Source organism: Notechis scutatus, chromosome 5 (assembly GCF_049901735.1).
Source record: "Notechis scutatus isolate UNSWTSFEM ecotype Mainland chromosome 5, rNotScu1.2, whole genome shotgun sequence".
In the NCBI taxonomy this organism is placed as follows: domain Eukaryota; kingdom Metazoa; phylum Chordata; class Lepidosauria; order Squamata; family Elapidae; genus Notechis; species Notechis scutatus.
This window is the reverse complement of record NC_142013.1, coordinates 4233582-4257581: the sequence shown is the minus strand read 5'-3', so window position 1 is coordinate 4257581 and position 24000 is coordinate 4233582. Positions and strand designations below refer to the sequence as shown.

Genomic DNA, 24000 nt, shown 5'->3' with positions numbered 1-24000 from the left:
GCCAAGTTTGAAGACCCTTGGATAGATAGATAGATGGATGGATAGATGGATAGATGGATAGATGGATAGATGGATAGATGGATAGATGGATAGATAGATAGATAGATAGATAGATAGATAGATAGATAGATAGATAGATAGATAGATGGATAGATAGATAGATAGATAGATAGATATAGATAGATATAGATAGATAGATAGATAGATAGATAGATAGATAGATAGATAGATAGATAGATAGATAGATAGATAGATAGATATAAATAGATAGATAGATAGAGATAGATAGATAGATAGATAGATAGATAGATAGACGATAGATAGATAGATAGATAGATAGATAGATAGATAGATAGATAGATAGATAGATAGATAGATATAGACAGACAGAGATGGAGATAGAAGATAGATACTGTAGATCAGGGGTCTTCAAACTTGGCAACTTTAAGACTTGTGGACTTCAACTCCCAGAATTCCTCCTCCGGTCATGTTAGCTCAGGAATTCTGGGAGTTGAAGTCCACAAGTCTTAAAGTTGCCAAGTTTGAAGACCCCTTGCACTAATATGTCAACATACAACATACAGCAACTCCCACTCCCTTCTGGCACTGATGATGTTACCTAATTGGGTAACGAGATGTCTGCAAGAAAACCACCCAGCTCAGAGAGCACCAAGGACTCCACAGTCCTCCTCTTCCTCCTCCTCCAACCTCACTCCCTTCTAGCACTGATTATGTTACCTAGTTGGGTAATGAAATGTCTTCAAGAAAACAACCAAGCTCAGGGAGGACCAAGGACCCCACAGTGGTTGTCCTCCTCCTCCTCCTCCTCCTCCTCCTCCTCCTCCTCCCACTGATGATGTTATCTAATTGGGTAATGAAATGTCTGCAAGAAAACCACCCAGCTGAGAGAGCACCAAGGATCTCAGTTCAGTTGAGGCAGTGTCTAAGCAAACACGATTTCTACCACCTTCACTGGTGTTCACTTGGCCTCAAATGTGAAGATTTATTTTATTCCTCCCCCCTCCCCCTCTGCAAGAAAATAAAAGAGACAGAACGCTCGGCCTTTGATAATAAACAAGGTTTGTTCTCCGGAGCAGAACGAAGAGAACCAAGTTGGATGCCTTTGATGGGCTCCTTAGAGAGGAATGAACTGAAAAGATTCCATTTGTCTTTGAAAAAAAGAGCCAACTCTGCGTTGGTGACTCCGGAGGGAGCACCATGACTTAAAAAAAAACATTGGATTAAACAAATCAGGTGTAAAATACGAAGGGCCAGTTGACCGACGGGCGCTGAGCCAACATTGCTTGGTGGGCTTCAAACGGAGAATGTCCTCCTTGAAGCTTGGGCCAGTGGACGGATGGGCTTTGCTAGCGTGGAGAAAAACATCCCATTCATGAAGATGCCTCAGGTGTTGTTTGGTCCAGCTGCCCTACCAACCTAAATCTGTCTTCCATTGATTCACACTCTTTCTCCACTAGGTTGTCTGTTTCTTCTTCAGATCTTGGGAAGAAGAATAAGAGTTGGCAAGGGAGGTCTTGGAGGTCTTCTAGTCCAGTGGTTGCCAACCAAATGGGCGGGGACCACTGGTGGTCCGTGAGAAAATGTCATCCCAAAGCAATTAATCCAAGCTGCGCGGGAACCCAAGGTTTGTGTCGCTCGCATTGCAAACAGCACGAAGTAGTGAGGGAGGGAGAAAGGGCGGAGAGGGGGAATTTGCCCCACTCGTCCCATGCGCCTGGCCTGGACACCGGGCTGCTTCTTTCCGCTTCTTTCTTCTTCTGCTTTTGGCTGCACACAAGGAAAGCAGCCAAAGTCTTTCTTTCTCTCCCCCAAACTCCGCCAGAAATGAGCCTTTGGGGACCCTGCAAGGCCTCCTGCTCCAAGAGGCTGCGCTGGCAAAGACTCATTTCTGGAAGAGTTTGGGGGAGAGAAAGAAAGACTTCTGCAGCTTCTGCTGCTTTCCTTGCATGAAGCCAAAAGTCTCTCTCTCTCTCTCCCCTTGAGAACGGAGCTGGAAACGGTATCCTGCAATCCCAAATAAAGAATGATCGATTCCATTTCAGACGAATGGTTATCCAATCTCTTTTTTTAAAAAAAAAACCTCCGATGTTGGAGCGCCCACACCTTTTGGAGTCAAATCATTCCCTTGATTAATTGTTCTCACGGTCAGGAAATTCCTCCTTAGTTCCACGTTGCTTCTCTCCTTGGTTTAGTTTCCATCCGTTGCTTCTTGTCCTGCCTTCAGGGGCTTTGGAGAATAGCTTGACCCCCTCTTCTTTGTTAGAGCCCCTCAAATATTGGAAGATACTATCATGTCACCCCTAGACCTTCTTTTAATCAAACTAGACATGCCCAATTCCTGCACCCGTTCTCCATAATCCTTGATTTACGGCCACATCTGAGCCCAAAATTTCCAGTGAGACAGTCGTTAAGTGAGGGGTTTTTTTTTGCCCCATGCAAAGACTCTTTTGGCCACACCATCGCTAAGTGGATCACTGCCATTGTTAAATTAGTCACACGGTTGTTAAGCGAATCCGGCTTCCCCGTTGACTTTGCTTGTCAGAAGGTCACAAAAAGGGAATCACGTAAACCCCGAGGACACTGCGACGGTCGTAAGTAGGAGTCCATTGCCAAGCGTCTGAATTTTGATCATGTGAATGTTGGAGATGCTGCGCAACGGTCGTAAGTGTGAAAAACTGGTCGTGATTTCCTTTTCTTCCCCAGAGCCGTTTTAACTTTGAACGGTCGCTAAACAAATAGTTTAGGATTATGTGAAAGCACCAGCACTCCCAAAGAGTAGAATTAAAAAGTCCCCCTGCAAGACTACAATCAGGTATCATGCCCCTGTTGGAGTCTGACTCCGAGGGAGAGATGGAACAGCTGACAGGGAGTTGGGAGTGTGGCTCCGGAGGTTGTGGAGGAAACTGGGAAAGGGCACAGTCTGGCTGGGCCTTCAGAGGAAGACCCAGGCCCATCCCCTCTTCATCCTAGAGCAAGCAGGGAGGAACGGAGAAGGGAGCAACATGAGTGGTGTGGTCTATGGGGGAGGAAAGGGCCCTGATTCCCTTCATGGGCTGCAGCGGAGAGGACTGCTTAAAAGGACAACCTGCGCATGGCGAAGTTGCTGGAAGCAAAGCGTGCATTATTCTGTCAGAGCTTATCTGTGTTTTGGCTTCCTCCCAACTGCGGTTGCTGCCGTTATCTGGTAGAAGTCTGCAATTAATCATCCTGGCCTGCTGTATCAATTCCTTCAGTGTGGCTTGTGTTGGGTTTTTTAAATTTCTAATTCACTTTACTTCGGGTTCGGACTACATTTACTCCCTCCGTAGACTGTTCTCTCTAAGACAGGGGTCCCCAACCACCGGGCCGCGGACCAGTACCGGTCCGTGGAACATTTCCTACCGGGCTGCCGATTTGCTGGCCGCCGCCATCTTGTTTAAGGAGAAAGTGCTTCCGGGTGAGCTTTTCCGGTTGGAAGCGGTGTTTGGGTCCTGAAGGAATCCTCGCGCCTTAGTTTCATCGAAGGGGGGCTTGAGACGAAACTAAGGCGCGAGGATTCTTTCAGCACCCAAGGCAAGGCGAGCGGCGACCGTCCCAAGCCGTCCCGAAGCGAAGCCCATCGACAAAGATACAAAGGAGGAGTTGAAGGTGGCAGGGAGAAGCGGGGGACGGCTGGCTGGCCGGTCGCTCAGCTCGCCTTGCCTTGTCATGTGTGCTGATGCTGGTACCGGGCCGCGGATCATTTTGTGATGCCGGTACCGGGCCGCGGCACAAAAAAGGTTGGGGGCCACTGCTCTAAGAGTTTGATATCCAGCCTAGGATAACTGGACATTGGGGGCCAAGTTGGAGGCATTAAAGGGACTTTATTCCATTTTTGAGAGTTGGTTATTTTCGTGTCACGCCCGGCGTCATCACAGTCAGGGGTGGGTGGGATTCTACCGGTTCGGACCGGTTCTATAGAACTGGTTGCTACGATTCTGCACAGTTCGGAGAACCGGCAAAACCGTGCCCCTGATTGGCCCCACCCCCTCTCCACCTGAGCCTCCCCACCCAGTCCATCCTTATTGCGCATGCACAACATCGCGTGCATGCCCGACCTCTCTGACTGCATTCTCCCCAGCCCAGTCACCCCTTAAGGTATTTCCTTTTTTTCTCCCTCCGGACGATCGGCTGTGCCAGGATCCCCCTCCTCGCTGTCTTACTGCTTTGCCCAGGAAGCTTCCCTGAGATCCAGGAAGGCAAAAAAATGGAGGGGAGACACAGCAACAGCCCCCTGCCGCCCCCTTACCCCGTGCTCTATTTTTGCCTTCCTGGGGCCCAGGAAGCTCCTGGGAGCCAAAACATCCCCCAGGAGGCTTCCTGAGGCCCAGGGGACCCCAAAACGTATGGGGGTTGCTTCACCCAACCCCTCAGGCTCCATTTTTTCCTTTCCTGGACCCAGGAAGCTTCTAGGAGCTGCAGGAGGCTTCCTGAGGCCCAGGCCCCCAAAAGGGGGAGGGTACTGCAAAAAGCCATGCCCACCCAGTCACACGGCCACACCTCCTAGCCATGGCCACCCAGCCACGCCCACAGAACTGGTTGTTAAAAAAAATTGAATCCCACCCTGACTACAGTACTGAATTTATTCCTGAACGGGACTAAACTTTTTGCAGGAATATTTCTTGAAGCTTTTCCTTGGTGGTGGTTGGTTTTTTTTAATCCCCTTTACAAAAAAAAAAAAGTGGGGGGAGGAACGATTTTTGCAACAGAAATGGACATTTGGAAGATTTTTTTTTTTTAAAGGCTTTCAGGTCTTTCATGGCTTCTTCTTCTTCTTCTTCTCTTCTTCACCTTCTTTTCTTCTTCTTCTTCTTCTTTGTTTGTTTGTTTTTCTCCTTCTCCCCTTCTCCTTCTCCTTCTCTTCTCTTCTCTCTCTCTCTCTCTCTCTCTTGTGTGTGTGTGTGTGTGTGTGTGTGTGTGTGTGTGTGTGTGTGTGTGTGTGTTTGGGGGCTTGTGGTTGCACAGGGCGCCCCCTACTGGTCTGCTTGAAAACTCCTTCTCAGTTCCTTTGTTGTTGGGGGCGGGAAGGGGTCTCTCCTCCAGGCCTAGAGAAGTCCTAAAAAACTAATTTGAGGATGGGAGCCTGGGCTGAAATCGAAATAAATTCAGTGGGGTTTAAGTGCAGCAAGGACAGAGGTGGGAAATTTAGATGTGCACCTGGGCAATTTTCCATGCATTTCTGTATTTATTCGATGCATTGCGATGTATTTGTTGTTATACTGGACAGATCTTATTGTTTTCTTTCTTCAGATTCCTTCTTTCCTTACCTACCTACCTCCAGCTTTCTCCCTCCCTCCCTTCCTCTTTCTTTCTTTCTTTCTTTCTTTCTTTCTTTCTTTCTTTCTTTCTTTCTTTCTTTCTTTCTTTCTTTCTTTCCCTCATTCCCTCCCTCCCTTTCTTTCTCTTTCTTTTTTTCTCTCTCTCTCTCCCTCCCTTCTTTCTGTCTTTCTTTCTCCCCTTCCCTCCTTTCTGTCTTTTTTTTCCCTCCCTTTTTCTTTCTTTTTATTTTCTTTCTTTCTCTCTCCCTCCCTCCTTTCTTTATTCTCCCTCCTTCCATTTTTCTTTCTTTTTCTCTTTCTTACTTTCTCCCTCCTTCTTTCCCTCCCTTTTTCTTTCTTTTTTCTTTCTTTCTTTTTCTTTCTTTTTTTTTCTCCCTCCCTCCCTCCTTTCTTTCTTTCTCCCTCCATCCTTTCTTTTTTTTCTTTTTCTTTTCTTTCTCCTCCCTCCCTCCTTTTCTTTCTTTCTTTCTTTCTTTCTTTCTTTTTTTTTCTTTCTTTCTTTCTTTCTTTCTTTCTTTCTTTCTTTCTTTCTTTCTTTCTTTCCCATTCCCTCCATCCTTCCCTCCCTCCCTTTCTTTCTTTCTCTCTCTCTCTCTCTCCCTCCCTTTCTTTCTTTCTCTCTCTCTCCCACCCTCCTTTCTCTTCTTTCTTTCTCCCTCCTTCCCTCCCACTTTCTTTCTTTTTCTTTCTTTTTCTTTCCCTCCCTCCCTCTCTCCTTTCTATCTTTCTGTCTGTCTGTCTGTCTTTCTTTCTCCCCCTTCCCCCCAGTTCTCTACATGGAATTTTTGTGGAAAACTAGAAGCAAGTGCCATTTTTCAGCAAAAAAAATGTAAATTGCAGTGAAATCACTTGCAGGACCCTGTAAGTCATCATAAATGCAGATTGATTGATTGGCGCCCCAAATGCAGTCAGGCGACCACGAGGTGGGGGGGGGGGTTGTGGCTCTTCCAACTTTGGAACTGGATCATAAGTAGCTTTTTTGGGGGGTTGGAGTCCGTTGTAATTTCAAACCGTCACAAATTCGAGGACTGCCCGGAATGAGCTAATGTGGGGGACAACCAGACCATTTGCTTATTATGGCAATGCAAACCAGCACAGGATTTAGATTGAATAGTAAAAGGATGGATTGCTAAGCTATGTGAAATATTTCCTGAACATTTTTGCAGCTAACCTCCCTCCAAAAGAGAAAGATTTTTCATAATATGATAAATTACCCCAAAGCACCCAGGGGAGAAATCTGATACACCTGTAATCACACACAGGGGTGGGATGAACAAATCTGCCAAATCTAATTCTGCTCAGGTTTTTTTCCCTAGCCTTAAAATGTACATCGTTGTATTTTCTTTTCTTTTCCTTTTTCTCTCTCTTTCTTCCTTCCTTCCTTTCTTTTTCTCTTTCCATCTTTCTTTCTCCTTCCATCTTCCTTTTCTTTCTTTCCTTTCCTCCCAAAATACCCGAACAAAGCCGAATACCATACATGTAAGTACTCGCGAAAACTTAAGAAAACAAATATATATGTGTGTGTGTGTATAAAAAATATGGCTGTGTCATACCCCTGTCGGAATCTGATTCAGAAGGGGAGGCCGAGCAGCTGACAGGGAGTGGGAATATGGCTCCAGTGGCTGTGGAAGAAACTGGGAAAGGGCAAAGTCCGGCTGGGCAGAGCAGGGGAGAGGTAGAACAAGGGAGAGGGAATTCGAAGGAAGACCTAGGCCCACCCCCCTCTTCATCCTAGGGCATGCAGGGAGAAACGGAGAAGGGAGCAACATTAGTTGTGTGGCTTACGGGGGAGGAAAGGGCCCTGATTCCCTTCATTAGCTGCAGCTGGGAACACAGTGTATTAAAAAAAAAAGGAAGCTGCGCACAGCAAGCTGTTGGGAGCAAATGTGAATTTATCTGGTATCATCATGGCTTATCTGTGTTCCTGGCATCTTCCCAACTGTGTGAGTTTTGCTGTGCTTTCAAGTCTGAAATTCCTTCTCCTGCCCTGTCAAGCTAATTACTTCAGTTTGGTTGGTTTGGATTTTTAGTTACAGTTTGTGCGTACCTTGTTTTGGACTTAATTTCCTCCACTTAAAGGCCGCTCCTGGGAGAGTTTTTCTCGAGCCGAAGGTAACCAGGACATTGGGGGCAAAGTTGGAGATAATAAAGGGACTCTTCCTGCTTATTTGACTGGGTTGCCTTTGTGCCACGCCCCTTGGGGGTCATCCCAGGCTGTTATTTGAAAGAGGTGATAGAGAAACAAAAAGACTTACAACCATTTGATCCCGTTGCATGTCCCATTTTGCAAGACGAAAGCCAGGAAAAGGGTGATTAAAAATTGTCGCTTCATCATCGTTCTTGGAGCCCCAGAATCTGGATATTTTTTTACAGGGGACAAAATAAATGTGTTGTTTGTCTCTATTTCTCCACAGGACAGGGGATTCCTGCTTTTATCCTGAGGTGGGGAGAAGTAAGTTTTCCTCCAGGCATCAACCTAAAATGGAAGGGGAGAAAGAAAATCAGTCAGCTCACCCTAAACTCTTTACCTTCAAAAAGACACCAAGCTTTCAGCTGAAATGGCATATAATGAAAACTCCTTCATACTTCTTCCTGCTCCTTCCCTCCCTCCCTCTTTCTTTCCTTTTTTCTTTCCTTTTTCCTTCTTTCTCTCTCTTCCCTTCTTTCCACCTTCTCCTTACCGTTCTTTCTGTTTCTCTTTGTTTTTTCCTTTCCTTCTTCCTCCCTTGCTCCCTTTAATCTCCCTTTTCTAACTTCTTTCTTTCCCCTTCTTTCTTTCTCTCTCCGTTTCTTTCTCTTTCTTTTCCTTCTTTCTTTCTCTCTTTCTTCCTTTCCTTCCTTCCCTCTTTCTTTCTTTTTCTTTCTTTTTTGCTTCCTTACTTTCTCTCTCTTTTTCATTCTCTCTTTCTTTCCTTTCTGTCTCCTTACCTTTCTTTCTGCTTCTTTTATCTGTTTTTTCCTTCTTCTTCCCTCCCTGTCTCCCTCCCTTCCTTCTTTTAATCTTTTTCTAACTTTCTTTCTTTCTCCTTCCTTCTTTCTCTTTCCCTCTTTCTGTTTCCTTTCCTTTCTCTTTTCTTCCTCCTTTCTCTTTTTCCTTCCTTTAATTTTCTTTTTCTAACTTTCTTTCTTTCCTTTCCTTTCCTCTTTCTCTCTCTCTTTCCTTCTTTCCTTCCTCCAATCAATCTTTTTCTAACTTCTTTTCCTTCCTTCCTTCCTTCCTTCCTTCCTTTCTCCTTCCTCCCCTTTCCCTCCCCTCTCTTTTTATTTCTCTACTTTTCTTTCTCCTTTCTCTTTCTCCTTCCTTTAATTTTCTTTTTCTAACTTTCTTTCCTTTCCTTTCCTCTTTCTCTCTCTTTCCTTCTTTCCTTCCTCCAATCAATCTTTTTCTAACTTCTTTTCCTTCCTTCCTTCCTTCCTTCCTTCCTTCCTTCCTTCCTTCCTTCCTTTCTTTCTTTCTTTCTTTCTTTCTTTCTTTCTTTCTCCTTCCTCCCTTTTCCTTCCATCTCTTTATTTCTATACTTTTCTTTCTCCTTTCTCTTTCTCCTTCCTTTAATTTTCTTTTTCTAACTTTCTTTCCTTTCCTTTCCTCTTTCTCTCTCTTTCCTTCTTTCCTTCCTCCAATCAATCTTTTTCTAACTTCTTTTCCTTCCTTCCTTCCTTCCTTCCTTCCTTCCTTCCTTCCTTCCTTCCCTTCCTTCCTTCCTTCCTTTCTCCTTCCTCCCTTTTCCCTCCCTCTCTTTATTTCTCTACTTTCCTTCCTTCCTTCCTTCTTCTTTCTTTCTTTCTTTCTTTCTTTTTCTTTCTTTCTCTCTCTCTCTCTCTTCTCTCTTCTCTTTCTCTCTCTTTCCTTTCCTTCCCTGCCCCCTTCCCTTCCTTCCTTCCTTCCCATATTTGCTTGAGAAGAGGGAAGGAAAGAACCTGCATATCAAAACTCCAAGCCTTCCTGGAGGCTTTTAACTTTTTGCCTGTTCAGTGTATAAAAGAGTTCATTTTGTTTTTGCTTGAGAGTTCTAATGCTTGTTCTCATACTTGCTACTTCTTCTCTCTACCACGTTGCAAGAGCTGCATGGGTATTGTATACATGCATCATGTTTTATATTATTGTATATTAAAAAAAATTCTTCTATATAATGAATCCTGCTGAATCATTTGTTTGTGTGCTGGCTGGATTGCTACAAGCTCCGACATCCTCCTCCTCCTCCTCCTCCTCCTCCACCTCCTCCTCCTCCTCCTCCTCCTCCTCCTCCTCCTCCTCCTCCTCCTCCTCCTCCTCCAACCCTCCCTTCTTACTAGCACTGATGACATAATCTAGTTGAGTCACAAAACGTCTGCAAGAAAACCACCAAGCTTAGAGAGAGCACCAAGGACCCCACAGTTCAACCGTGAGCTACGAATATTTTCTATTGGTACAAATTACAGTTGGCCAAAGAATCCAGCCTTTAAACCCTCCACTCCTGGAAAAGATCAATATGATAGTGGAGACCTGCTTTTGCAATCGAGCCCCTCACCCATGTCCCCTTTCTTCAGAAAGCCAATCTAAGCAAGCAGAGATAAGTCCTACCCGAGCAAAGCTTTTATTCAATTTTTTTTAAAATCCTGTCTCCCGTCTGTTCCAGCAGCTGATGTATCTCAATGACTTTTATCTCGGCCTTAAATAAGTCCACTTCAAAACTTCATGCCTTAATCCTGCAGCGTTCGTGGCTTGGACCGAGATGGACTGTTTCAGAAATCACTTGTTATCTCCTTGCTAATTTGGGCTTCTGAACAATAGGGGCTACTGTTGGGAGGAGGAGGAGGAGGTGGAGGAGGAGGAGGTGGAGGAGGTGGAGGAGGAGGAGGAGGAGGAGGAGGAGGAGGAGGAGGAGGAGGAGGAGGAGGAGGAGGAGAGGAGGAAGGAGAGAGAGAGAGGGGGAAGAAGAGGAGGAGGAGGAGGAGGAGGAGGAGGAGGAGGAGGAGGAGGAGGAGGAGGAGGAGGAGGAGGAGGAAGAAGGAGGAGGAGGAGGAAAAGGAGGAGGAGGAGGAAAAGGAGAAGGAGAGAGGAGGAGGAGGAAGAAAGAGGAGGAGGAGGAAGGAGAGGGGAGGAAGAGGGAGGAGGAAGGAGGTGGAGAAGAGGAGGAGGAAAAGGAGGAGGAGGAAGGAGAGGGAAGAGGAGGAGGAGGGGAGGACGAGGAAGGAGGAGGAGGGAAGGAGGAGGGAAGAGAGAGGAGGAGGAGGAGGAGGAGGAGGGGGAGGAGGAGGAGGAGGAAAAGGAGGAGGAGGAGGAGGAAGGAGAGGGAAGAGGAGGAGGAAGGAGAAGGGGAGGATGAGGAAGGAGGAGGAGAAAGGAGAAGGAGAAGAAGGAGGAGGAGGAGGAGGAAAAAGAGGAGGAGGAGGAAGGAGAGGAGAGGAAGAGGAGGGGAGGGACGAAGGAAGGAGGAGGAGGAGAAGAGAAGAGGAGGACGAAAAAGGAGGAAGAGGAGGAGAAAGGAGAAGAAGAGGAGGAGGAGGAAGAAAGAGGAGGAGGAGGAAGGAGAGGGAAGAGGAGGAGGAAGAGGAAGGAGGAAGGGAGGAGGAGGGAGGAGGAGAGGGGAGGGGAGGGAGGGGAAAGAGAGGGAGGGAGAGGAGGGAGGAGAAGGAAGAAGGAAGAAGAAGGGTGGAGACTGAGATAATGAAATAGGAGGGAGAAGAGAGCAAGGAACAGGGGAAAAAGGGAAGGAAGAAGAGGCAGAGGAGGAGAAAAAGGAGGGCCCAGTAGAAGGAACAGATATTTTCTGTTAAAAACAGCATTGTTTTAAAGTATTCCTGTCTATTTTTTAAGGCCTGGCCTTTACTATGGATGTTTCACCCACCAGAAGCAATATTTTCTAACCACTATAACCCATTAGCCAATGTGCTCTGTACCACAACACATGCTGGTTGAGATTTATGGATGCTAAAGTCCAATTCTTGGAAGCTACCAGATTTGGAGCCTGGCAGGAGGAGGTGAACGTACTAACTAAGTAAGGCCTTTGCAGGCAGATTTCTTAACGAGAATTTAAAAGCCACACGCAGTTCCATCACGGCTTTTAATGGGCTCGACTTACGACCGCCATCGAGCCCAAAGTTTCTGTTCTTAAGCAAGACATTTGTCAAGGGAGTTTTGCCCCATTTTAGGCAAGGGAGCGGGGAAAGGGGTTTGAAAGAGCAGTGCAGCTGCTTGGAAATCGAAAGTGCATTCCATACAAAGTTTTTCAAAGATTGTAACTAGGTGACTGAAGTTTCTGCCGTGCAAAATTCTAACTGGAGAGCCTGATTGAGGAGTCTTGGCTATGGATGTGTCCCATTGGAGGATATGAATTACGATACACCCAGAGGGGTGGAGGGAAAACCAGGGTTAAGGGTGACAATGAATGATGGGCCTCAGAGTCAGCTACACCCAGGTAGCAATTGGCACGTTTACTCCTAATAAATCTTCTTTAAGCTTTGAAAATCCGGATTGAGACTCATGTTTTAAATGGGGGTAACTACCGGAGTCCTGACAACGACCTTTCTTGCCACCGTCTCTAAGTGAATCCATGCAGTTGTCAAGTGAGTCAGATGGTCGTTAAGTGAATCAGGCTTCCCCATTGGCTGTGCTTGTCAGGAGCTCACCAAAGGGGAATAGATAAAAATACGTTGCCAAGCGCCTGAATTTTGATCACGGGGGGGTGCTGCCACAGTCGTAAGTGTGAAAAACGGTCATAACTTCCTTTTTTTCCCCTTCAGTGCCGTTGTCACTTTGGTCGCTAAACAAATAGTTGTAAGTCGAGGACAATCTGGATATCATTTGCCTTTCGGATACCAAATAATGTTTTTAAACCACGGCTAACACATTCCAAAGCTCATCGTGGTTTGAATTGAGGTTGGCCATAAAAAAACCTTCACGAATATACAGGATTAACCTTCCTGTAACAATCTGTTCCTATACAGGTAGTCCTCAGCATACGGCCACCATTGGAACAAGAAATGCGGTCGTTCAGTGAGTTGCATCTGATTTTATGCCTTTTTTTTTTTAAAAAATAGCCGAGTTAGCAAACCTTAAAACCTTCCATTTGTTCAACTTTGGAGACTGCTGAATTTTTAAAGCGGCCGACCGAGATTTGGGAAAGAAAAGGAAGATTTTTCACATCGGTTCTTTTTTTTTTTTCAAGAGAGAGGAAAGCCCAGGGGTCGGCAACCTTAAACGCTCGCAAGAGTCGCTTGGGCCCGTTTTCCCACGGAAAACGAAACACCAGGAGCCACAAAGCCTGGGTGGGCGTGGCCAACTCAACGTCACTCACTCCCACCCAGTCACATGACACCCTCCCAGCCACGCCTACTCAGGTTTTGTGGCTCCCTGTGTTTTCTTTTCTACGGGAAATAGGGATCTTCCTCCCTCCCTCCCTCTCATCTCTCTTTCTCTCTCTCATCTCTCTTTTCTTTTTTCTATCTCCCTCTCCCTCCCTCCCTCTCTCATCTTTCTTTTTTTCTCTTTATCCTCCTCTCTATCACCCTCTATCTCCCCCTCTCTCCCCCTCTGTCATTTCTCTTTTTCTCTCTGTCTCTCTTTCTCTCTGTCTCTCTTTCTCTCTGTCTGTCTCTCTCATCTCTTTCTCTTTTTCCCTCTGTCTCCCTCCCTCTTTCTCTCTCATCTCTCTCTCATTTCCCTTTTTCTCCCTCCCTCCCCTCCCTCCCTCTGTCATCTTTCACTTTTTCTCTTTATCTCCCTCTCCCTCTCATCCCTCTCTCTCTCATTTCTCTTTCTCTCTGTCTCTTTCTCTCTCTCTCTCTCTCTCATCTTTCTCTTTTTCTCTCTGTCTCCCTCTCCGTCCCACTCATCTCTCTTTCTCCCTCTCTCTCTCTCTCTCATCTCTCTCTCATTTCTCTTTCTCTTTTTCTCTTTACCTCCCTCTCTACCACCCTCTCCTCTCCTCTCCCTCTCATCCCTCTCTCTCTCATTTCTCTTTGTCTCTGTCTCTCTCTCTCTCTCATCTTTCTCTTTCTCTCTCTCTCTGTCTCCCTCTCCCTCCCTCATCTCTTTCTCCCTTTCTATCTCCCCCTTTCTCTCTCATCCCTCTCTCTCTCATTTCTCTGTGTGTCTGTCTCTCTTTCTCTCATCTCTTTCTTTTCTCTCTCTCTGTCTCCCTCTCCCTCCCTCTCATCTCTCTTTCTCCTTCTCTCTCTCTCTCTCTCTCTCATCTCTCTCTCTCTCATTTCTCTCTCCTTTTCTCTTTACCTCCCTCTCTACCACCCTCTCCCTCTCCCTCTCATCCCTCTCTCTCTCATTTCTCTCTCTGTGTGTCTGTCTCTCTTTCTCTCATCTCTTTCTCTTTTCTCTCTCTCTCTCTCTCTCTCCCTCCCTCTCATCTCTCTTTTCTCCCCCCTCACCTCTCTCTCTCTCATTTTTCTTTCTCTTTTTCTCTATCTGCCTCCTCTCCCTCCTTCTCACCTTTTTCTTTCTCTCATCTCTGTCTTTCTCTTTTTCTCCCTCTCTCTCTCCCTCTCTCTCTCTCCCTCTCATCCCCCTTCTCTCTCATTTCTCTTTCTCTCTTTTCTCCCTGTCTCTCTTGCTCTCTCTCACCCCTTTCTCTTTTCTCTCTCTGTCTCTCCCCCTTTCCCTCCCTAGCCTAATACCATGGCTCCTTTACACAATATTTACTCAGCCCTTTGCTTATCTTCCCAAGGCAAATTCTAGGGAGATCAAAAGTGTTTGTCCCCTGTTTTTAATCCAGCTTCCCTGAAGAGTCAGACCAGATGTTTAAACCACCCCAAGATTTAAGTACCCAGGGAGTTAAGCTTACTTGCCCTCCATCCCCCTTAACACAAACTGCGATTGTTCCCAAGGATGGGTGTTATTCAGATACAAATCAACATTCAGATGTCTGGAATTGAAAAGCCTGTTGCAGTCACCTGGCAAAACTTGTTTTTGGTTCACCCAGTCACAAAACCAGTTGGCCTTCCCAGGAATGGAAAGCCACATCTGTCTTCATCTGCATTTATAACAGTTAGTCACTGGCGATGAAATGCATAAATAGGCCTTCCAAGTAAAATGTATTTTCCCCCCTTCTCTCGATTCTCTGCTTCTTGCAGAAATATTGCTATGCATATACATAAAAGAAGAGACAGACATCACGATCTCCAGAACGTAAAACTATATTATCCACTAAGCTTTCGTTAGCCTCTGCTAACATCGTCAGAGTGTAAAACCTACCATTGAAGAGATAGATGGATGATGGGCCTATTACATACACAATTGCTAAATTGATCAATGATGCATAAAGGCAAATATCTCTTCCATGGTAGTTTTAACACTCTGATGATGTTAACTGTTCATGCTAATGAAAGCTTAGTGGATAATATAAATTCCGGAGATTGTGATGTCTGTCTCTTCCTTTATAGCTACACTTGGAACTCGTGTTTTTAGGATAATTTGCAATATATACATACATACATACATACATACATACATACAGCTAGTATATATATTAGCTCTATACCCGTACTTCGCTACGAAACTATGAGGTTGGGCTTAGTTTTCGGGAAGGAAAATAAGGGGAAAAAACTTCTGCCACTGCCTACCAGCATTCATCGGTATTCATCTGGCTAGCGTCCTGTCAGTGTGTGAGAGAGTTGAGGGCTGTTTGGAAAGTGAAACAGTATTTGCTGTGTCAATAAGGAGACAGCAAGGAGCCCGAATGTGGCTTAGCTCAACTGTTCTGTACTAAAGCTGCTTGCTGCTGCTGTGAAACTGAAACTCCTCTCCTCTGCTTGTGTTTTGCATTTGGAGCAGATTTCTTTTCAGTTGGGGAAGGGAAGTAGGACTCCTTAGCATCAGAGCGTGTTAATAATAATAATAATATAGGAAATACTAATGCTCTGATGCTCATTTGGAGGAATCCTTTCTTAGTGAGCACCCAGAAGCCAAGAGGAACATACGTGCCAAATTTCAAGTTTGTAGGCTTTATAGTTCTGGAGATTTTGTGATGATGCATGAGTGGTGTGTGTGTGTGTGTGTGTGTGTGTGTGGTGGTATTCAGCTGGTTCTGACCGGTTCTGGAGAACCGATAGTGGAAATTTTGAGTAATTGGGAGAACCGGCAAATACCCCCCCCCCCCCATTTCTTCTCTGCCTCCCATTGAGTCCCAGCTGATTGGCTGGGTCTCCTTTGGTTGCCTTGCACAGGAGAACGGAACTGGAAAGCAGGTTAGTGGGATGGGGAGAGAATGGGGATTTTGCAGTAACCTTCCCCTACCACGCCCACCAAGCCACACCACGCCCACCAAGCCACTCCCACAGAACCAGTAGTAAAAAAATTTGAATCCCACCAATGATCACCATCCTATTCCGTGCCTTGCAAGGAGTAGCAAAATACTTTGCTCTATGGGACAAATCCTATAGGTTTAGAAGAGGCCAAAGGATAGAATAACAGAGTTGGAAGGGACTTTGGAGGTCTTCTAATCCAACCCCCTGCCTAGGCAGGAAACCCTACACCACTTCAGACAAACATCTTTTAAAAAGCCTCCAGTGTTGGAGCATCCACAACTTCTGGTGGCAGGTTGTTCCACTGATTAATTGTTCTTAGGAAATTTCTCCTTAGTTCCAGGTTGCTTCTTTCCTTGATTAGTTTCCATCTGTTGCTTCTTGTCCTGCCTCTTCAGGGGCTTTGGAGAATAGCTTGACTGCCTCTTCTTTTGGGGCAGCCCCTGAGATAGTGGAACACTGTTCTCATGTCTCCCCTAATCCTTCTTTTCATTAGTCAGGTTCTGGAAGTCTCAACTGGACATTTTGCAAATGGATGGGAAGCCCCAAAGATGGTTTTATTTTTCAAGTGGCAATGGGACTTTCTTTGTTTGTTTTTTTCCTTGAAGGCGTTTCGCTTCTCATCCGAGAAGCTTCTTCAGTTCTGGAGGGATGAGAAGTAAAACTTCTTCAAGGGAAAAAAAACAACAACGAAAGTCCAGTTGCCTCTTGAAAAAAAAAACACATTTGGGACAACCAGGACCTGGATGACGGAGCATCTCCATTGACAGGAAATTCCTTTTTTACATAAAAGCACTACTGGTTTGGTGAACTTGAACTTCAAGAAATAACAAGAGAAGAAAAGAGAAGAAGGAAGGATGGAGAAGAGAAGAAGGAAAGAATAAAATAGGAGGGGAAAGAAGAGAAGAGGAGAGGAGAGGAGAGGAGAGGAGAGGAGAGAAGAGAAGAAAGAGAAGAGAGAGGAGAGGAGAGGAGAGAAGAGAAGAAGAGAAGAGAAGAGGAGAGGAGAGGAGAGAAAGAGAAGAAGGAAAGAATAGAATAGGAGAGGAGAGGAGAAAAGAGAGAGAATAGGAGAAGGAAAGACTAGACTAGACTAGACTAGACTAGACTAGACTAGAATAGAATAGAATAGAATAGAATAGAATAGGAGAGGAGAGGAGAGGAGAGGAGAGGAGAAGAGAAGAGAAGAGAAGAGAAGAGAAGAGAAGAGAAGAGAGAGAAGAAGAAGAAGGAAAGAATAGAATAGGAGAGAGAGAGAAGAGAAGAGAAGAAAAGAGAAGAGAAGAGAAGAGAAGAAGGAAAGAATAGAAGAGAAGAAGGAAAGAATAGAATAGAAGAGAAGAGAAGAGAAGAGAAGAGAAGAGAAGAGAAGAAGGAAAGAATAGAATAGAATAGGAGAGGAGAGGAGAGGAGAGAAGAGGAGAGGAGAAGAGAAGAGAAGAGAAGAGAAGAGAAGAGAAGAGAAGAGAAGAGAAGAGAAGAGAAGAAGGAAAGAATAGAATAGGAGAGGAGAGAGAAAGAGAAGAGGAGAGCATAAGGAAAGAATAGAATAGAATAGAATAGAATAGAATAGGAGAGGAGAGGAGAGAAGAGAAGAAGAGAAGAGAAGAGAAGAGAGAGAAGAGAAGAGAAGAGAAGAGAAGAAAGAAGGAAAGAATAGAATAGGAGAGGAGAGGAGAGGAGAGAAGAGAAGAGGAGAGGAGAGGAGAGGAGAAGAGAAGAGAAGAGAGAGAAGAAGAGAAGAGAAGAGAAGAGAAGAAGGAAAGAATAGAATAGGAGAGGAGAGAAGAGAAGAGAAGAGGAGAGGAGAGGAGAGAAGAGAAGAGAAGAGAAGAAGGAAAGAATAGAATAGGAGAGGAGAGGAGAAAAGAGAAGAGGAGAGCATAAGGAAAGAATAGAATAGAATAGAATAGAATAGAATAGAGAGGAGAGAGGAGAGAAGAGAAGAGAAGAGAAGAGAAGAGAGAGAAGAGAAGAAAGAGAAGAGAAGAAAAGAAGGAAAGAATAGAATAGGAGAGGAGAGGAGAGGAGAGAGAGAAGAGAAGAGAGAGAGGAGAGGGAGAGGAGAGAGGAGAAGAGAAGAGAAGAGAAGAGAAGAGAAGAGAAGAGAAGAGAAGAGAAGAGAAGAGAAGAGAAGAGAAGAAGGAAAGAATACAATAGGAGAGGAGAGAAGAGAAGAGAAGAGGAGAGGAGAGAAGAGAAGAGAAGAAGGAAAGAATAAAATACGAGGGAGAAAAGAAGAGAAGAGAAGAGAAGAAGGAAAGAATAGAATAGAATAGAAGAGAAGAGAAGAAGGAAAGAATAGAATAGGAGAGGAGAGAAGAGAGAGAAGAGAAGAGAAGAGGAGAGAAGAGAAGAGAAGAAGGAAAGAATAAAATACGAGGGAGAGAAAAGAAGAGAAGAGAAGAGAAGAAGGAAAGAATAGAATAGAAGAGAAGAGAAGAGAAGAGAAGAAGGAAAGAATAGAATAGAATAGAATAGAATAGAATAGAATAGAATAGAATAGAATAGAATAGAATAGAATAGAATAGGAGAGAGGAGAGGAGAGGAGAGGAGAAGAGGGAGAGAGAGGAGAGGAGAGGAGAGGAGAGGAGAGGAGAGGAGGAGAGGAGAGGAGAAAGAGGAGAGGAGAGGAGAAGGAAAGAATAGAATAGAATAGGAGAGGAGAGGAGAGAAGAGAGAGGAGAAGAGGGAGAGAAGAGAAGAGAAGAAGGAAGAATAGAAGAGAAGAAGGAAAGAATAGAATAGAATAGAATAGAATAGAATAGAATAGAATAGAATAGAATAGAATAGAATAGGGATGGAGAAAAGAAGAAGGAAAGAAGAGAAGAAGGAAGGATGGAGAAGAGAAGAAGGAAATAATAAAATAGGAGAGAGAAGAGAAGAAGGAAAGAATAGAATAGGAGAGGAGAGAGGAGAGAAGAGAAGAAGGATGGAGAAGAGAAGAAGGAAAGAATAGAATAGGAGAGAGAAGAGAAGAGAAGAAGGAAAGAATAGAATAGGAGAGGAGACAGAGGAGAGAAGAGAAGAAGGATGGAGAAGAGAAGAAGGAAAGAATAGAATAGGAGAGGAGAGAAGAGAAGAAGGAAAGAATAGAATAGGAGAGGAGAGGAGAGGAGAGAAGAAGGATGGAGAAGAGAAGAAGGAAAGAATAGAATAGGAGAGGAGAGAGAGGAGAGAAGAGAAGAAGGATGGAGAAGAGAAGAAGGAAAGAATAGAATAGGAGAGAGAAGAGAAGAGAAGAAGGAAAGAATAGAATAGGAGAGGAGAGGAGAGGAGAGGAGAGAAGAAGGATGGAGAAGAGAAGAAGGAAAGAATAGAATAGGAGAGGAGAGAGAGAGAGAAGAGAAGAAGGAAATAATAAAATAGGAGAGAGAAGAGAAGAAGGAAAGAATAGAATAGGAGAGGAGAGGAGAGGAGAGGAGAGAAGAAGGATGGAGAAGAGAAGAAGGAAAGAATAGAATAGGAGAGGAGAGAGAGGAGAGAGAGAAGAGAAGAGGATGGAGAAGAGAAGAGAAGGAAATAGAATAGGAGAGAGAAGAGAAGAGAAGAAGGAAAGAATAGAATAGGAGAGGAGGAGAGAGGAGAGAAGAGAAGAAGGATGGAGAAAAGAAGAAGGAAAGAATAGAATAGGAGAGGAGAGAGAGGAGAGAAGAGAAGAAGGAAATAATAAAATAGGAGAGAGAAGAGAAGAAGAAAGAATAGAATAGGAGAGAGAGAGAGAGAAGAGAGAAGAAGGATGGAGAAGAGAAGAAGGAAAGAATAGAATAGGAGAGAAGAGAAGAGAAAAGGATGGAGAAGAGAAGAAGGAAAGAAGAGAATAGGAGAGGAGAGGAGAAAAGAGAAGAGTTGGAAGGGACCTTGGAGATCTTCTAGTCCAGCCTGCTGCTCAAGCAGGAACCCCTATATCATTTCAAATACTTGTCCAATCTCTTCTTGAAAGCCTCCAGTGATGGAGTGTTCACAACGTCTGCAGGCAAGTCCTTCCATGGATTAATTGTTCTCAAATAGATGCTTGGGTTTATTGGCAGAATACAAAACCTCAGCACTTTGTAGAAGACTAGCAGCTCTCTTCTCTTGTTACCCCAACCCACCAAGTTTCTAGACCTCATGGGGTAGCACGGAAGAGAAGCAGCAGCCGTGGCTGCCCAAAACGATTACTGAATTTTTTCCTTTCTTGTTCCCTGCTCCAGATCTACACCTTACCGGAGCAAAGAGAAGTTGGGTCCATCAAACATACACAACCATGGCAATAAAATAAACCCATAAGTAAACACACCAACCAATCCATCAATAAGCAGAGCAAGTGCATTGCCACCATGCCATAATTTTGATTCCTTGTCACATAAACTCCTTTTGGAAGATGGACTCGTTTGAACTGCTGGGGTTAATTGCTTCCTTTTAAAGACGGCCTAATTCAGGATCGCCCAGAGTCACCTTGTAAGACAGGTGGGCGGCATATAAAAACGTAATAAATAAAATCCAGATTGCCAGCGGATTGGTGATAGGAGTGCAGTCAAAGAATTATTCTCTGCCTCTTTTTTTTTTTTTAAATAACTTTTAACGGTTGTTTTTAAATTCTAAAGGGGTTAAACTCTGAACATTTTCCTTTTTCTAGATACCGTTTTATAGTTTGATGTTTCATTGTGCACAGCCTGGAGTCCCTTGAGGTTTGAAAATGTGAAATAAGTAAAGTAAAGTAAAGTAAAGTAAAGTAAAGTAAAGTAAAGTAAAGTAAAGTTAAAGTTAGTTAAAGTTAAAGTTAAAGTTAAAGTTAAAGTTAAAGTTTAAGTTTAAAGTAAAGTAAAGTAAAGTAAAGTAAAATAAAATAAAATAAAATAAAATAGAAGAAATGTTGGAAACACATCCACCCTCTCTCTTCCCAAAGAGTTTTCTTGAGCCTTAGAGATGGATTTTGCAGTTTTCCCACAAAATGGGATGGATAAATCCCATTCCACAAGGATCCCAAACTGATGGGGATTTTTCAAAAGCACCCTTATTGCCTTTTTCTTCTTCAACAGATGCCATTTTTCAACACATAGATGCATGCATGCACACTTATTTATTATTTACTCCATATTTTTCTGCCTCCCATCCTCTCTAGAAGGCCACTGGCCGGCTCCCAGGGGACCAAAAGACAAGCCAAAAGAAAAAAAAGAATTGAAATATTTTTTTTTTAAATATGCAAGGCAAAATTTTAGATTTTAGATGTATACCTATAGAAGTGGAGCTTTCTCGCTGTCTGTCAAATGCCATCTTGGCTTCCCACCTTTTTCTGAGAGAACCGGCTCTAAGGGGTCTCCCCCACATTTCCCAGCCTGGCTGGCTCTTCCCTCCGGGCCTCTGGCCAGCCCACTCAGGACTTCACCCCACTTGCAGTTTCTCCTTTCTCTTTGCCTACAGAAATCGTAGGTACTCCATCACTGGGTGGGGTTTAAGAAGAAACTGGGCAGTCACTTGTCTAAGATGGTATAGGTTCTCCTGCTCGAGCAGGCGGTTGGACTAGATGACCTCCAAGGTCCCTTCCAACTTTGTTCTATTCTATTCCTACTCCTTCTCCTACTCTACTCTATTCCCTATTCTATTCTATTCTATTCCTATTCCTACTCCGACTCCTACTCCTACTCTATTCTATTCCCTATTCTATTTTATTCTATTCCCACTCCTACTCTACTCTACTCCTACTCTACTCTACTCTATTCTATTGAATCTATTCCTAGCAGGGGCTGGACTACCTCCAAGATCCCTTGCATCTCTCTTCTCTTCTATTCTCTTCTCTTCTCTTCTCTTCTCTTCTCTTCTATTCTATTCCTCTCCCTCCCTCCATTCCTCCTCCCACTCCATATTCTATTCCATTCCATATTCTTCTCTTCTCTACTCTTCTCTTCTCTTCTCTTCTCTATTCTCCACTGAATCTATTGAGCAGGGGGCTGGACTAGAAGACCTCCAATGTCCCTTGCAGCTCTCTCCTCTCCTCTCCACTGAATCTATTGAGCAAGGGGCTGGACTAGAAGACCTCCAAGGTCCCTTCCAGCTCCATTCTATTGTATTCGAATTCCAAAGGGTCCCGCTGCCCGCCTTGTCCTGGTTATCTCCACCCCGCTTTCTGCCCCAGGAACCCCCAGAAACGATCTCCGAGCTGCTTTTGCAGAAAGAGAGAAAGTGGCGTTTCTTCCCTTCCAGCCCGGCCGGCCGCGTCGCTGCCAGCCCGGGCCAGCTCGGCTCTCTCTCGTCCGGATTCTGCAGCGCTTAAGCGCGCTCCGCACCCGGTAGCCCCAGGGGGTTTCTTGCGTCTTCCTTTTTTTAAGAAAAAAACAAAACCCCAACGCTTTGGGGAGGGGGCGATGGATTGATGGGTTTCAGCCCCGCCTTGTGCCCCCCGCGATCCTCGGTTCCCCAAATTTTAATATTTTACCAAAAACAAACAAGCTTTGGAAAGTTTACGGGTCTCTGCTTACCTTTTTGGAAACTCAGTCGTCTTTTCTCTCTCTTTTTTTTCCTTCTCTCTTCTTTTGTCCTCTTTTCTCTTCCCTCCTTCCTTCCTTCCACTCCTCCCTACTCTTCCTTCTTTCCCTCACTCCTCCTCCTTCCTTCCTTCCTTCCTTCCTTCCTTCCTTCCTTCCTTCCCCTCCTCCTTCCTTCTTTCCTTCCTTCCACTCCTCCCTACTCTTCCTTCTGTCCCTCACTCCCTCCTTCCTTCCACTCCTCCCTACTCTTCCTTCTTTCCCTCACTCCTTCCTTCCTTCCTTCCTTCCTTCCTTCCTTCCTTCCCTCCTTCCTTCTTTCCTTCCTTCCTCTCCTCCCTACTGTTCCTTCCTTCCTTTCTTCCTTCCTTCCCTCCTTCCTTCTTTCCTTCCTTCCTCTCCTCCCTACTGTTCCTTCCTTCCTTCCTTCCTTCCTTCCCTTCCTTCCTTCCTTCCTTCCTTCCTTCCTTCCTTCCCCTTTCAAGAAGTAAAGGAAACTTTCTTCTCTTCCACCGCCTTTCTCCTCCTCCTCCTCCTGGTCCACCTTCTCTCCAGCCGGCACCTCCGGAGTGGGACGGTGGGCGCGCGTGGGGGGCTTGGCGTCCCCCAAAGACGGAAGGCAAAGGCCCTGGAAGGGCAAAACAGCTGGGAAGGGGCTGGAGGGGAAGGCTGGGGATGGGTGGGGGAGATCCAGGCGAAAGCCTCCCCTCCCCGTCCCGGTCTAAGAAGAAGAAACGGGGTGGACCAAGACGAGGCTCCGGGAGGGCAGCCTCGAGCCAGCAGCGAAACCCGGCTCTCTTTTCCCCTCCGGCTCCGGGATCCCGCTTTATACGCCTTCCTCCCGGGCTTTTGCAAAGCGGAGTGGTGATGTCAGTCTGGATTAGCATAAGAAAAAGGCGCCGGATTTTACGGCTCCCGAACAGGACGGGCTCGCGTGGTGGATCTGTTCTGGACGGAGCCAGCGAGCGTCCCAGCACGGAGGAGAAGGAAGGGAAGGAGGAAGGGGAGAGGAGGAGGAGGAGGAGGAGGAGGAAAGGAACAAGAATGAGGGGGGAGGAAAAAGAAGAGGAGGAGGAGGAGGAGGGAGGGAGGAGGAGGAGAGGAGGAGGAGGAGGAGGCACAGGAGAAGCAGGATTCAGAGACTGGGGAGGAGAAGAGATCAGAGAAGAAGGGAGAAGAGGATAGAGGGAAGGAAGAGGAGAAAGAGAAAGGGAGGGAGAGAGAGAGAGAGCAGGCTGCAAGGAGAAGCAGGATTCAGAGACAGCAGAGGAGAAGAGAACAGAGAAGAAGGGAGAAGAGGATCAGGAAGAGGAAGAGGAGAAAGAGAGGGAGGGATGGAGGAGAGAGAGAGAGAGAGAGAGAAGGCTGCAGGGAGAAGCAGGATTCAGAGACTGAGGAGGTGAAGAGATCAGAGAAGGGAGAGGGAGGAGGATCAGGAAGAGGAAGAGGAGGAGAAGTGAGAGAGGGAGGGAGGGAGGGAGAGAGAGAGAGAGAGAGAGAGAGAGAGAGAGGAGGGCTGCACGGGAGAAGTAGGATTCAGAAACCCCAGAGGAGAAAAGAACAGACAAGAAGGGAGAAGAGGATCAGGAAGAGGAAGAGGAGAAAGAGAGAGGGAGGGATGGAGATGAGAGAGAGAGAGAGAGAAAAAGGCTGCACAGGAAAAGCAGGATTCAGAGACTGCGGAGGTGAAGAGATCAGAGAAGAAGGGAGAAGAGGGGGCTGCACGGGAGAAGTAGGATTCAGAAACCCCAGAGGAGAAGAGAACAGAGAAGAAGGGAGAAGAGAATAGAGGGAAGGAAGAGGAGGAAGTGAGAGAGGGGAGGGAGAGAGAGAGAGAGAGAAGGTGGCAAAGGAGAAGCAGGATTCAGAGAAGGAGAACAGAGAAGAAGGGAGAAGAGGATCAGGAGGAGGAAGAGGAGAAAGAGAGAGGGGAGGGAGGGAGGGAGAGAGAGAGAGAGAGGAGAGAGAGGGGGGAGGTGCAC

The 24000-nt window shown here is 45.5% G+C and overlaps 1 protein-coding gene across 3 annotated transcripts in view; it reads right to left on the bottom strand.

Annotated features, from left to right (window-relative positions):
• The window catches only part of WNT11 (Wnt family member 11), a 69470-nt gene extending 46464 nt beyond the window's left edge, over positions 1 to 23006 (bottom strand). The window contains exons 1-3 of one of the 3 annotated variants that reach the window (XM_087966017.1): positions 22241 to 23006; positions 22013 to 22078; positions 7574 to 7794 (exon numbers count right to left, since the gene is read on the bottom strand). In XM_087966017.1, the coding sequence (XP_087822143.1) occupies positions 7574 to 7653 (80 nt within the window). In that variant the 5' untranslated portion in view covers positions 7654 to 7794; positions 22013 to 22078; positions 22241 to 23006. Of the gene's footprint in view, positions 1 to 7573; positions 7795 to 20770; positions 20905 to 22012; positions 22156 to 22240 lie in introns of those variants that run through there. The other 2 variants (XM_087966019.1, XM_087966018.1) reach the window with 2 other exon arrangements.
• Between the last annotated feature and the right edge of the window lie 994 nt (positions 23007 to 24000).